At 47.4% G+C, this 14,940-nt stretch overlaps 1 protein-coding gene across 2 annotated transcripts in view; it reads right to left on the reverse strand.

Moving 5' to 3' along the window:
- KLHL12 (kelch like family member 12) overlaps positions 1–14,940 on the reverse strand; it is a 557,433-nt gene that overhangs the window by 317,769 nt on the left and 224,724 nt on the right. For both annotated transcript variants that reach the window (XM_078644106.1, XM_078644107.1), the window contains exon 5: positions 9,841–9,990. In XM_078644106.1, coding sequence (XP_078500232.1) covers positions 9,841–9,990 — 150 coding nt within the window. The remainder of the gene's footprint in view (positions 1–9,840; positions 9,991–14,940) is intronic.

Raw genomic sequence — 14,940 nt, forward strand, 5'->3', positions numbered from 1 at the left:
AGTGGTGCTCTGTGTGTTGCACAACTCAAAAGCAGCGATGGCAGGCCCGTGTGTACATTCTGGACGGAAAAGAAAATGTGTTGAGTGAAAAACTCCCTCATTGATGCCGATGTCTGGAGCACAGATTTAAGTAGGATAAAAATCCGAGTGACCTTGACCACAGGAAACAGAGCGCCAAGCAAAGTAAACGGTATGGCTATGTAAAAGAAAGTGTTTAGGCCCGGTTATTTCATTAATGTTCCACACTCTATGAGTAATATTTTGCTTTTCTGTCTGCAGTTAGAAATTCGATCATTCATGTTTTCTGAAAAGTTTCAGATTAGGAGCCTGCATAAAGTACAGTTTTGTGCTCATTTGGAAACATATTGAAGTCGAATCTGGTTTATGTCCCATCACTTGAACTTTAAGTTCATGATCATGAGAATAAGCCCTGTCTGTGCGCTGTTTGTACTACGGCAGCAGCCCATCTTTCAGCACCTATGAAATCAAAATGGCATTATGTGCTGACCTGGGCATTTGACATGTATGACCTGCAGTAAAAGCCTTATCATTGATACTTAGGCCTTGTTATTTCAGTAATGTTCTACACTTGACAACTGATATTTTGCTGCTCTGCTGTTTTAACAGCCTGCAGTAAAAACATTCTATCCTTCACGTTTTCTGAAAAGTTGATGTAAAAAACTTTCAGATTAGGAGCCTGAATGAAGTATGGTTTTGTGCTCATTTGGAAACGTATTCCCCCCCTCGAAATTGGTTTATGTCCCATCACTTGAACTTAGTTCTTGATAATGAGAATAAACCCGGTCTGTGCACTGGCTGTACTGTGGCAGCAGTCCATCTTTCAGCTCCAATGAAATCAAACTGGTGTCATGTGCTGGGGATTTGACATGGATGACATGCAATAAAAACCTTATTATCAAGAAGACTTTATGATGTGCTGACAACAGGGATGATTCTGAACACATCAGCAGCTAAAACACACAAGATAACAAGCACATTGATAAAAAAGCGATCAATGCGTGAGTTGCTTGTCCTTAAGTAGCTCACGACGATTTTCACAATATCACAAGTAGCTCTCACTACAGAAAAGGTTGGAGACCCCTGATCTAGGGTCTTCCGGAGCCTGCGTTTGACCCCACACAGTTCCCGGTCACTCGCCTCGTGTGAGTCTCAAAGGACAATTTGGTGTCCAGCCATATCCCCAAGTTCTTCACCTGGTCCTTAGGGGAAGGGGTCTGGCCCAATGTTTGGGGCCACCAAGCAGAGGACCAGATCAAGTGGGCATTGCCTATGACTAAAACCTCTGTTTTATTACCATTAAGTTTCAGGCAATTAGAGGCCATCCAGGACGCCAACTCTTCAAGACACATTGAACAATTCTGTGTTGCCTCTTCAGAATCTTGGGTCAGGGTCACTACAAGTTGTGTGCCATCAGCATATGACACCACACTAACTCCAAACCTCTCTACAATCTCTGCCAGAGTGGCAATGTACAGATTAAAGAGAGTGGGGCTAAGTATGGAGCCTTGTGGGACCCCTTGGTCCAGCCTGACACTTTGAGAGGAAAGGTTTCTGTGACACCGGAAAACAGCGGTCACGTAAAAAGGAACTTAACCATTCCATCGCTTTACCGTCTACTCCGCCTTCTCTGAGGCGCAGTAATAGCGTGTGATGGGCAACAGTGTCAAATCTGTACTTTTATCTTAAAATATCTAATAAAAAAATTTCAACACAAAAAAAAAAGCGGCACTAAGATCTAGGAGGACTAGAGCCGCCGTCTGTCCTGCATCTACCTGTCTACGAATAAGCTCAGTAGATAAAAGCAGAGCCGATTCTGTAGAATAGGTGGCATGGAAACCACATTGTTTAGGGTGGAGAAGGTTGTAATTATTAGTGTGCGCACTCAGTTGAGTGTTAACCACCTTCACTGCTACCTGTGCAAAGTAAGGCAGGAGGGAAATGGGGTGAAGATTATCCAGCTGACTTATGCTAATATTAGATTTCTTTTTTAAGGGAATGACAATAGCCTCTTTCCATCTTTTTTGGGACGACTCCTGATGAGAAAGAGAGCTCTAGAAGATGTCTGATGTAAGGTTCTAATACGGTGAGACTCCCACTCAAGATCTTAGGGGAGGCCGGATCTCTAGATGGGCCGGACTTAATACCGATGGCTACTGCTTTGAGTGTGTCCACACTGGGGACTACAATATCACAGAGGTAATCCGCCTCTGGAATCCTGGATACCCCTTTGCTACTGACGCATCCCTGTTGAGATGAGATAGGCAAAGTAGCATAAATCCTACCTACTTTCTCAGCAAAGAAATCCGCTATCCTGATGCAGGACTCAACTGAACTCCTGTCAGGAGCAGTGACTCTTGCTAACGACGTGATCTCTTTAAAAATAGAAAAAAGTTCTTTAGAAGAGTTCTCAGCTGTTTCAATCCTGTTGCTGTAATAAGTGGCCCGTGCCTTCCTAATCATAGTATGGTATTTTTTTAGGGTAGATCTTTATTCAGTTTTTGTCGGAACATCAAACTACCTCCTCCAGGCTCTCTCGAGACGCTTACAAGCTGATTTAGCCGTTCTAAGTTCATTGCTACTGAGCCTGCCTGATGCTCTCGAGGACCAGGGAGCCGTACTATCCAGTGCCTCCAGGATGCGTTTATCAAGTGCATCACATGTCGACACAATATCAATGCCCCCAGGCAGCCCGCCCTTCTGAAGGGCCATATTAAAGCTAAATGTAGAGAACTTAGCCCATCTCCTAATCGGTTTGGTGGTGCCCATTTTATGTAGTACGGCAAGCTGAGGCTGCATAATCTCAAAAGAGACAATAAAATGATCAGACCACAGAACCGGAGTCAGGGGTTTAATATATAAGGCTTCCCAGTTGGCAAAGATCGGATCCAATAGATGGCCAAGTTGGTGGGTAGGAGAGTCTGATTTGAGCATTAGGTGAAGATCTGCTAATGCCCGACGGACATCCTGTGCTTAATTGTTAGATGGATCATCCAAATGCAGATTCAAATGTCAAATCAACATCAATTTAGTATAGCGCCCGCTCAGGCATGTGCAATTTATGGCACTCCTCCCCAGACTAGACCGCTGCCCTACCCCACGAGGAAAGCAGAAGTGTGGCTTAGACCTTCCCCGCCCTCCGCGCAACGGCACTGGCTGCAGCGTTGGACCGGGGCGGGAAGGCAGAAAGACAGAGCACCTACACATGCAGGTAGGAACCAGACCTCAAACGCCCCCTAGTAAAACCACCAAGTAGTTAAAAGGTTAAAAAGTAGGTGCAAGTACAGAATCAAAAAAGGGAGTGACAGCGTCTCTCACAGGCCGCCCTTGATGCTGCGCGTCGTTCGCTCAGGCATGCACAATTTATGGCCCTCCTCCCCAGACTAGTCCGGTGACCTGCCCCACGAGGAAAGCGGAAGTGTGGCTCGGACCTTCCCCGCCCTCAGCGCAATGGCACTGGCTGCCGCTTCGGGGCGGGAAGGCAGAAAGACAGAGCACCAACACCCGCAGGTAGGAACCAGACCTCAAACGCCCCCTAGTATAATCACCAAGTAGTTAAAAGATTAAAAAGTAGGTGCAAATACAGAATCAATAGTTTTAAAATCACTGTAGCATTGGCAAAAAGGGGAGTGACAGCCTCTCTCACAGGCCGCCCTTGCCCTTGCAAATGCAGCACAGGCAACAAATTAAAGGGCAACACAGATTGATAGCGCCAGGGCAATACTAGTAATTAAGAAGGGACTCCGTTTGTGGCAAGAAGTAGTGAAATGTGCAATCTCGATGTACAAGACATCTCACTGTAAATATAAAGGATTGTATTTTTCAAACCTATTTTCTGTTTTTTTCAGTCCTCTGCTACACACTGCTCCCTTTTGGCCCACTATCTGCTACTAACATAAATCATCCAAAACAGCATGAACTCTACAAAACAACTACAAAAGAGACAAAAGGGTAATTATTAAGAGAAAGTTTGAGATTACTTAGAGCGATTCATTTCCCTTTGATATTTGCTAGTAAACATTTGGTAATTATATATTATTTTCTCAAATTTCATTGCTACCATAAGGTTCCTGCACAAAGAAACTGTGCATTGCTTTGTTAACTGCAGCTTGGAGTTTTCAGCAGGTTGTTTACAAAGAAACCTAGGAATATAGGAAAAGGTTGTGTTAGGTCGCTTCCTGTGATGCCATAATGTCATTTAGAGGATCAAAAAGTGTGGTGTGTAACTTCCTCTACTGCTTTGTTTGTGGCAACATACGAGCGTTGATGTATGAAAATGTAAGGTTACTTAACAGCTGTTTTGTATTTGGTTAGTTATTTAAATACTGAGAACCAAGTGTGCACAGATGAACGAGTTACTTACCTCCGGTAAAGGTGTATCTGGTAGAGACACAGTCTAGCCGCAGATTCCTTAATTTAGAATATCCCCAGGCGTCAGACTGGATCCGGAAATCTTTTTCCCCAGCAGTACCTCTGCACGCCGGGAAGCGGCAGCGTCTGGCTCCATCCTGACATCATCCACGTTAGTGACGTCAATGGAGCCATATAAACCCCCCTCGGCGTGCTGACATCAGTTTTCTACTGTGAAACTTTTCCACGCCACAACGCGGAGGCACTACAAAAACTGCAAGAGTATAGGATCAGTGTGCCGAAAAAGGAGCAAAAACCTTTGAAACACCAACAATAAGAAATCAGAGAACGAGAAACAACACCATGTTGAAAAAGTACTCAACACTTTAACGGACTGAAAGGAGCGAACAGAGCACCCGCTCCATGAAATGTCCCACCAAATCGAAGAGCCATGCCCCCTCTAAGAGGCAACGGCAGTGGAAATGAATGACATGACAAACAAAAGACAGTTTGCAACCACAGGATGGAACTGTATGAAAGATAGTCTGTTACCACAGGATGTAACTGAAAAGGACCACAGCACTGGAACAACATGATCATGGTAAGTGGCCAGAAGTGAACATCCACATAGAATGGTCACCACACCCCCCACAATGACCCATGAACTGTAGGATAGTCAAATAGTGTAGGAAAACATGAGAATCTCCATGCTGGAAGAACCCCGGTGGAGAAACACTGAAAAGCACGGAACCTAGCCACCCAAAAAAAGAGAATGGGTGGGGAGCCATTGTGCCCAAAACAGAATGACACACCTTGCCCCGGACGTAGGTGAACTAGAGCACCCCTCAGGAAGGCCAAGGCCACCTGTAAGGAGGCGAGGTGGCAGAACGTCACGTGGAAAGGTCTTCGAAGAGCGGAAAGAATGGGTGGGCGTAAAGGAATCTGCGGCTAGACCATGTCTCTATCAGATACATTGTTACCAAAGGTAAGTAACTTGTTCATCTGATAGAGACATCTAGCCGCAGAGTCCTTAGCCACACCCCAAAGCTATTCCACATTGGAGGAGGGTCTGCGACCGAAACCCACCAAGTTCCAAGAGAACTTATCCGTCAATAACATAGACTAATCACGGTCGGAACAGCAGTGGCAGCACGGCTGACACCAGGCCTATGAAGCCATGTAAGGGAGCATAAAGAAGGGGAGGCAAAGGCACCACAATCCGTCAGAGGATGGTATGAGACCACCCTCGTCCAGACAGGGACAAAAGGAGACAGAACCAGAAAGGGCAGTGCATAATGGAAGAAAGTTTAGAAACTTCTGCAAAAAGAAGTGAAACTGAGCACCAGATCCCATGGATCCGCTAGAGACAGACTCCCAGAAAAAGGGAAAAGATAGTATGACATCGTCAGAGCATACCCACTGAACATACACCACAGTGGATGCCAAAAAGTTAAATGGGAGTGGACAGATATCACCATACAGAGATATACAGAGTCATGACTACCAGGAGATACAGGCATGTGGATGATAGGATACACACAAGGAGATAGAGTGTACTGTGAAAACCACAGCTACCCAGAGGTACAAACGGCGAGAAGGGAAACCGGCAAAGGCCGGGGGAGAGAGAGAGGGGAAATATCTCCCCCCCCCCCCCCCCCCCCGAATACTAGGGCAAGGAAAGGGACCAGAGTCCCTGACAGGGAAGTGCACACAGAAATAGGGAACAAGATAACGCACAGCAGGGACGTGCCCTTAGGCAAACCAGAATAGAACACAGCCAATTTAGAGACGGAAGGAACACCGCCGGCACCCAGTGACAGCGAACATATCCTGTGTGTACACACGTCGAATCCACACAGAACAGAGCAATAAGCCCCCAAGGGACACGTGCCTACATCCAAAACAGGCAACACAGGCAGAAAAGCACAGCAAAAGCTGAAAGAACACGCCGGGGAGAGCTAGGCGTGGCAGAAACTCAACAATACTTTGGGGAGGTGTGCCTCCACAGAGGCAGAAGTAAGCTAGGGCAACCGTAGATGACAGCGCAGAAACCCTAGGAGAGAGCCGTACCAACCCCGTGGGTCTCACCAGAGGGGATGTCCTACAACAGTAGAGAAGTATTCAAAAGAGACTCCACAGGAGCCATCAAAACTTCCTGTGCAAGGCGGAATAGCTATACAATAGCCAAAGAGTACCCACATAGGGTATGGCACATCCCTATAAAAGCAAGGAACACCTCTTGAGATGAGCTCGTAGGCAGAGGACTCAAAAAGAAATGCAGAAACAGCTGGCCAGCTGCAGCAAAAGGCGGCCAAAAAAACGGCAAAATAGCTGTACAGTCCGTCCTGGAAATAACGTCTTGAACTCAGAGACGGATATCAGAAAAAGCAGTGACAATACTGCAACTAAAAGTCAAAGTCTGCAACAAGGACTAGAAACCACGGAAGTCATGGAAACCCAGACATGAGACGTTAAACTGCTGAGTCAGCATGTCTGTCGAACAGGGTGACCCCATCAAAGGGCAAATTCCTAGACGTTCCTGAACATTGGCAGGGAAACAGTCATCGCGCAACCAGGCATGGCGATGGAAAGCAACTGATCTGGCCATAGCCCGACCCACAGAATCAATGGTATCCATGGCCCACCGAATGGAAAACTGGGTCATGTCCGGGCCATCACGTACCAACCCATCCAGGTCAGTCCGAGGATCCTCTGGAAGAGAGGGAAGTAGGCGCTCGAACGAGTCCCAAAGGGCCGAAGTAGCCCATGCAAACACGCACGACGTGTTCAGGGATCTAAGGCCTGCACTTGTGGACGCAAAAATATAGCGTCCACACAACTCCAACCATCAAGACTCCCAAGTGGGACGGAGTAACGGAGGTTGGGCAGAAGGCAGTGAAACTGAGGCCACCTGGACTACCAGCCCTTGAGCCCGAGGATGGAGGGACACACAGACAGGGTCATCCAGAGCGGGACGATGGTGATGTGCAATAGCACAATTCACCGGCTCCCCCGAGGAGGGTATCGCCCAAGTCACAAGAAGAGTGTCGTACAACAGCTCACCAAAAGGCAACATAGGTTCCACTTCCATAACGCCGTGGTGTAGTAGATCCAACAAGGGATCAGAGGGCAGACTCGCAAACGCCGCACTAGCCACCATGGCCATCCTGGGTGGCGACAACAAGTCATCCATAGGGGACGGCAGGAGGCTAATCCGTCCTGCAAGCCGTGTGTGTTCCATAGCCCGAGGACAACCAAGGCCCTGCCAGGGCATGGGTTCTGGCCCCGAGGGACAGCAAAACAACCCTGGGGGTGGCAAACCCACAGGGCCTCCTCATTTCCGACCTCCTCATCCTCCACCAACCGAGGAACAGCCGGGGATGACAACAGTGGCGATCAACATCGAGACGGCGTTGACTCGACGTCGACGACCCCTGAAGGATCATCGTCTGCTCCGCGTCGACTGCCACCGCGATGGGAACCTGCAGAGAGGAACGGAGTCAACTCAGAGTCGAGACTGGCGCTGCGCCTCAGCCGGCGTTGGCGCAAGGAGCCTCACAGGGTTGTGCGAGGATGGCACAGCAGGATTGGACGTGCAAATACGTCGACCCCTCCTGGCCGTGTCCTGATGTCACACCGACGCTGGAGTCAGGGTACTCGACCAGCGCAGAGGGCGAACCTGCCGCCGTGGTCCCGATCTGAGTCCCTACCCCCTCTGTGGGGCCCGAAGGTGCGCCAGGGAGAGGGGGTGACCCAATGATGGCCAAAAAGGCAAGAGAATAGGCCTCCATCTGGATCCTAGTCGCCCCAGCCCCAGGAAATGGTGGGTAGGTCGACTCCTCAGGGTCCATGCCCGGTGGAGACCGGGAGCTGCGGTTGACGTCACGTTTATGTGGGGTCGACGACCTCCGTGACTTTTTCCTGTGTTTACCTGCGCCAGGTGAACGACTTCTGTGGGAATGTCTCCGTGACCGGTCCTGACCCAACGCACCAGCACCAGGGGAAGACCTGCGGCGTGAGGACTCCAAACGGGAAATGCAGGCGGACAACAACTTCATACAACATTCCTGCAGGGACTTCGGCTTCAGTTGCCGTCAGGCGTCGCACTCCTCAGAGTCGTGGTGCTCTCCCAAGCACCAGGTACAGATAGCGTGTGGATCCGTCGCCGACATCTGCCGCTTACAGGTCACACACGCCTTGCAGCCCAAGGGCATCGCACAATGTTCCCTAACGCCAAAAGGCATGGAGAAGGCCTGAAAACAAAAACAGGCCAGAGGTAACCGCTTCTCCAGATCCGTGTTGAGACACGGAAAAGAAGAAAACTGATGACAGCACGCCGAGGGGGGTTTATATGGCTCCGTTGACGTCACTTCCGTGGACGTCAGGACGGAGACCCTGCCCTCCCCCCATTGCTGGGGAAAAGGTTTTCTGGTTCCAGTCTGATGCATGGGGATATTCTAAGTTAAGGAATCTGCGGCTAGATGTCTCTATCTGATATAATAGTTTAACTTCATATCAGAACTCTGCCTCAGAGAGCCGTGACCTACTAGACAATCATTGATCTCAAAAGCAATCGTACTGGCTCTTACGACAGGACATCAATCATTTATTCCGTTCTATATCATATTTCCCACCAAAAACAGGGGAATGTTACAGTTTGCAACAGAAGCAGGATGCAGTTTGTATTGGAAGCTCAACTCTGGGTCGGCTTCTACTTCAAAGTGAAATAGGTTATGGCTACCCATATCGGTTGCCGATTCTTAAATATCAGCAGCCAAAGCAATTGCTGGTGTTGTGACAAGATCAACTGAATAATATGTCACAGAGGATGCATAATAGATCACAAATGACATACAGGAACTGGCCTACTGCAGGTAACCTCTGATGTCATGTTATGTAAATTTGTAAGAGCCTATTATCACTTGGGTGGGTATTCTAGCGCTGAGAAGTGTGTACCACTGATTATGGTGTGGGAAGGATGAGGGCTTTTCAAAGATCCAAGACTTCAGCTTCTTGCAGATCTCAGGAAGATAGGAGGAGAAGGCTCTGATGTGTAGCGGCAAGTTGTTGCAAACTTTAGGAGAAATGTTGATGAAAGGCTGACCCTCCGGATCAGATTCTGTGTGTGGGATGTGTGAAAGTAGGAGCCCTGCTGAGCAGAGATGTCTAGCATTTTAGAACGCAATCAGTTTTGCTAGAGGTTGAATGAGCCTTTTTATTGAAGTGTTAGAAAGTCATCATTAACCGCATGCGCGCTAGCGGTTTTCCCGCTGTGCGCTGACTTTTGCGGAAAACCGCGTTACATGACGAGCTCAGCTCGTCATGAGCGTACGAGAGGCGTAACTCATGACGAGCTGAGCTCGTCATGAGCGTAGAAGGGGTTAAGGCTTTAATTGCACCTTTGAAAGTCATCACAATTCTTATGAAGCCTACAAAAAAGCATTCACATGCAGAATTTGTTTAAGAAAGTACCTCCACATCAATGACATCAGTGATATATCTGGGAGTGAGAAGTGGTATGCGCACATACTGAAGGAGGTCCGGCAGAGACTCCTCCCTCTCCTTCTTTGAGTGCTTCACCCAGTTTATGACTGCTTCAAACACAGGCTCCTCAGAGTCCACCTTTTGCCCATGAAGAAAAAACAAATCAGATGTCATGACTACCTTTATTCTTAATCACAGTGGTGTTTATAAGCAGTCTCAAAAATAAATATCATTTGTTGAATATATACCCACCCAACCAATTTTACAGCATCAATAAAAATCGGCACACATTTTCATGAAGCATTCAAAACCTCTGCCTGCTCTAAATGAAGGCATTAGTTTTGCAAAACCTTCTAAAGCGATGTGTTCACTGCACACTTCAAGCAAGGATTAAACTTGAACCCTAATCTTAGGAAGGCTGGTAACAAATTGAATAAAAAAATGTAGTCTCATGATAGCAGCACTCCCTGACGTGGAAACCCTTAATAGAGCCTTAAGAAGAAGAGTGAGCATTTTTTAGTTTGTAGCGACAGGGAAATCGTGAAGGTATGCCAATTTCTGGTATTAAGGCACTTCAATTAAGAAAGCTGCAGGTGATGCTATCTATTGTTCTCATATACACAGTCAAGCTATTGAAGGATTCCCTAAATTGTTATTAAATAAAGGACCTTATGACAGTGGTCCCGAAAATACAAGAAATTGCATTTGTAAGAAATTGGGAAATACTTACTGCAACAGACAGGACGATGGGCTGTAGCGTGGGGACACACTAGTCAGTGTAACCATGCTCTTTATAAGCTTACTTTATTATTATTACTTGAGGGGAGGGGGGAAGCCTCACTCAGGCAAAAATCATAATCTTTATGAGGGTGAACCAAAAAGTCACTAAATTAACCTGTGCTTAACCCTCTGGCATCTTGGTACAGAAGTAATTTAGAAGCCCTGTGCAAAGTATTTATGCAGCACAGAAACAGTAATAAAATTAAAACACTATACACAAAACTCCGAAGCCATTATTGTACAATATTTTACATTTTTACAAATAACAAAATTAGACCAAAATGACACACAAAAAATCAATCTGTAGAACTGGAGATACGCAATTTCAATGTTATAGGTACGTATAGCAAATAAAATTGAACAAAGTGCCACTTGCAGTCATCTGGTAATGTTAGGCAGTGTAAAAGTTCAGGCTGGCCACAATAGAGCACAAGATACATATGGAGGATACAGGGACCAGGTTACCCCATGAAAAAGTTACCTTCTTAAAGCCCAGCATGAAGTGTCAAGTTCAGGGTGGAGGAGAACTTCAGGATTTCTCAATTCTTCACAGTAGGCGCTCTGCTAATGCCAGCCAAGGATCCTAGACCTGAGGGGATCAAGAACTCACTACAGCAGAGGACAGCCGGTCCCGCTGTAGGTTTAATCATAGCAGGTCAGCTGAGCAGTTGCAGGGAAGACTGAGCTTTTTGTGTCCCTGTAGCTCAGAACAAGGTCAGCCAACTGATCCTTGGCGTCATCCAGGTAGCCTGGGATGAGAGGAGCAGCTCCAGTCTCTAATCTTAGAAAGCAGGGCAGGCCTCAAGCAGCCAGGTAGTCCTCTGGGGATCAAGGAAGGCCTCAAGCAGCAAGGCCGTCTTCCTTCTGTAGTTTCCACAAGTCCAGGACTGTATTCATTTATTTATTTAGAGAGGTTTATAAATCACAAGCATGACCCAAATGTATCAGAGCGCTGTACAGAGCAAAGGCAGTTGCTGTAACATACATCTTACAAAAACAACATGAGTACCTTATTGATATGGAAGATAACTTTGTCCGCCCACACCTTATGGGGAGTATGTTGAATCAACACTACTAGGATCATTGCTCTCATGGTCTGATCATGGTTTACCTGCTATGACACTGCCGGCTTATGGTGTAGAGAACCAAGTGTTGCAGTTTGGTTACATTGCTGACTCCAGGTCAATTCAGCCCAGGCTGAATCTATCAAATAAAATCCCTTTGGTCTCACTTTTGAAAACCCTGGTTGATGGGTTCAGCAGAGTCTTTGGTGGTAGAGTTCTCCATAACTTGGGAGGCGAAACGGAGAAAGCTCAAGCTGGTGTCAGTGATTTCCTAAATCTCACTGGCTCTAGTATGAGGGAGTTTGTGCTTTTAAGACAGCGACTGCCTCCTAATAAAATTTCAGGATAGATACTCGGGAGTACCATAGTGCCAGGCTGTGTGTGTCAGGCAGGCTATCTTGAGGATGATCCTAGCTTTGACTGGAAGCCACTATAGGGACTTAACTGATGGTGTGATATAGTCAAAGCGCCTCATTCCTGTTAACAGTCTTGCTGCAGCATTGAGGGCTGCCTTTAGCAGTGAGTATTGTAATTAAGGCTTTTCTCCCTCCTCTCTCCTTTCTCTGCCTCAGTCCTCTCTCCTTCCACTACCTCAACCCCCTCTCTTTCTAAACAGAGCGGCGCCACCTGTTCAATGCCTAAATACTTTTAAAGTCTTAAAGGCGAGATCTATTGGCTATGCAAATGCTTGTTTACCTTTTACTGCGGGAGAGCCTAATAACCGGTGACTCATCCACAGTAAACTCATGGTAAAATGGACTGCTTTACTGTCTTGTCTGCAATGACACTTCATTATACAATAATGGGAAAGGCTGCCTTAGAGTGCAGCTCTGCATCCCCTTGGTCTGCAGACCCCAGAGTCGTACCACTGTACAGAGCAACCTGTATGAAAAGAACAATGCTGTAATGTCCAAAGTCATATCTGTACAGCTTATGGGTCATCCAGGAATGTCGTGTTTCTCTGGCTCAGCTCAGAATCAGAGCCCAGGCCTTTTGTCACCCTCCTGGGTTATTACTTTTCTCTCCAGCGGCTGGAACAAAGACCTCCCCACACAAAGGGAGCCATTACCATTGAATAGGTCAGCGCCTCAGAAGGAAGGGGTGGGGTGGACTACTCTGTATCAATCAGCCAGTCAGCTGTCAACCTCTGCCAGGAAAGGGGGGAAGGTTCAGGCCACTAAACAAAAGGGAGGGAGTCCAGATGCAGGAGCCAAATCAGGAGGGGGGCTCCTTTGAAGTTCTACTGTGGCACGCCCTGGCAGTGAAGTCAGCGAGTGGTGAAACTGAGACCGCTAGAGCACGTGGCAATTGACTCCTGGGTGACGCCATCTTAAAGTATCACAGAAGGCTGTGCAGGAAGGTTGAAACAGGGGTGAAGAGGTGATATGGCACCTCAGGATAGGCCCGAGGAGCAGCACCGCTGAACATCCCTACTTAAAAGGTCTGGCGCAGGGAGGAGAGCTTCTTGGTTATGCTTTTCTGCTGGACCCTGGGACCGGAGGACAACGGTATGGACAATTAAAAGAAAGAACGCACTGACTGCCACCTCGAATAAGGACTCTGCTCGGATTAACCATAGGACCAGTAGGGCACCCTCCCCCCTAGGACCAGGGACGCTGAGGACCATTGGGGGAAAGACTTGGCATCTTCACAAGGAAGGAACAGAGCTCAAAGGTGAAGCAAAGTAAAAGGAGGGCACAGGGATCCTGTGAAACTAGTTCCCTGCAAATCACTCTGCTTTGAGGCCAGGAGGCCAGAAGGAAGTGCTCCAGGTGGCTAGGGCTCACCACCAGGAACACAACAAGACCAAGATCCCCCAACTCAGCCCATGGGGGCCAGAGTTATGGCCAGTTGAAGTGATGCGACCTTTGACTCTCAGCGCGATCCCGGAGCGCGTGGACCTCCACTGCTGGAGGATTTCTGTCTCCCGGGGTGCTCAGGGGCCCGGGGTTCACCGCAAGGAGGATGGTGAATTTTATGGCTGGTAAGGAGCGAGTGTGGAACCCTCTCTTCAGCATCTGAAAACAGCCTGGGGAACCCATTCCTCAGGATAAGTTCATGTCAAGGGGGCCGGGACCCCATCCCTGGACCCCCGATGTTGGCAGCAGCTGGAGACCCCATCCCTGGGCCCGAGAAGATTGAGGAGCGGGAGGGGGGTGCTGCCGCAGTTACCTGTTGCATGGGAACTTTAAGATACAACTCATGATAGTGTGATAAACAGTACATGTCACACAGGGAGACTACGGACAACAGAACAATGTACTGCTAATGTATGATAAAATAAAAAGGAAATAGAGTTAACTGAGAATGGATCACAAGGGATTGATAGGCGCCGACTGGGCAAGCCTGATTGATATCAGCTGGTCGCAGGGATTTAGGAAAAAACTCTAAGCTGCACAGGAAAATTTAGGAGCACATGCCCACCTGCTCTAGGTTAAAATACGGTTTCCTAGGTCAATGAGGAGACTATCGCCCTGCACCATAGCACAAAGACATGCTAGCAGGGAAAATGAAGTACCCAATCTCAGACAGAGGATCACAGTGCCAGATTCTGCAGTCGAGCAAACAGCATCCCCTATAAATGAAACAAAATTATGTGGCAGACTACTGGAGAGGGGCATTCTACGTTGCTGGAATCTATGCGGGAGTGGAAGTCAAGGTGCTTGCTTACCCAATCCAAATAGAAGGAAATTTGGCCAGACCTCCAAGGATAGTCCCACATCAAGAAGCTGGAAATGGGAGTAGGAGCACCTGCCGGTTTAAATGTGCAGCGTCCATCACCTGCCACTGGGTGAAGGCGCAGAAAAATGAAAAAAGGATTAAGCATAACCCAGTAAAATGGTCAGATCGCTGCCACCATGATGAAAGAATAATACGGAACTAGCCAAACCTATGTTCTCGTTCTGACGGAATGTTACTATTCGTAACCGCTTAGTACATACCTACAGGGAAGAGGGGAACCTTAAACAAAACAGTATAAACAATGCCCCCTTTCCAGTAGGGAACTTTCCTTGTAATTCATGTAAAAATTGTAACACTATCATAAAAGGCAGTACAGTAACCTACAAAGGCTGCCAACATAATATCAGAAATGTTATTAACTGCATAACCAATAACATGATTTACGTGATAAAATGCACATGTAACATCGGTTATATAGGCGAGACCTCATGCGAAATTTGCATAAGAATTACTGAGCACAGATCCGCAATTAGAACAATGAAAAAAAAGCCCCTCTAGTAGA

Source organism: Lissotriton helveticus, chromosome 5_1, assembly GCF_964261635.1.
Source record: "Lissotriton helveticus chromosome 5_1, aLisHel1.1, whole genome shotgun sequence".
NCBI classification, from domain to species: Eukaryota; Metazoa; Chordata; class Amphibia; order Caudata; family Salamandridae; genus Lissotriton; species Lissotriton helveticus.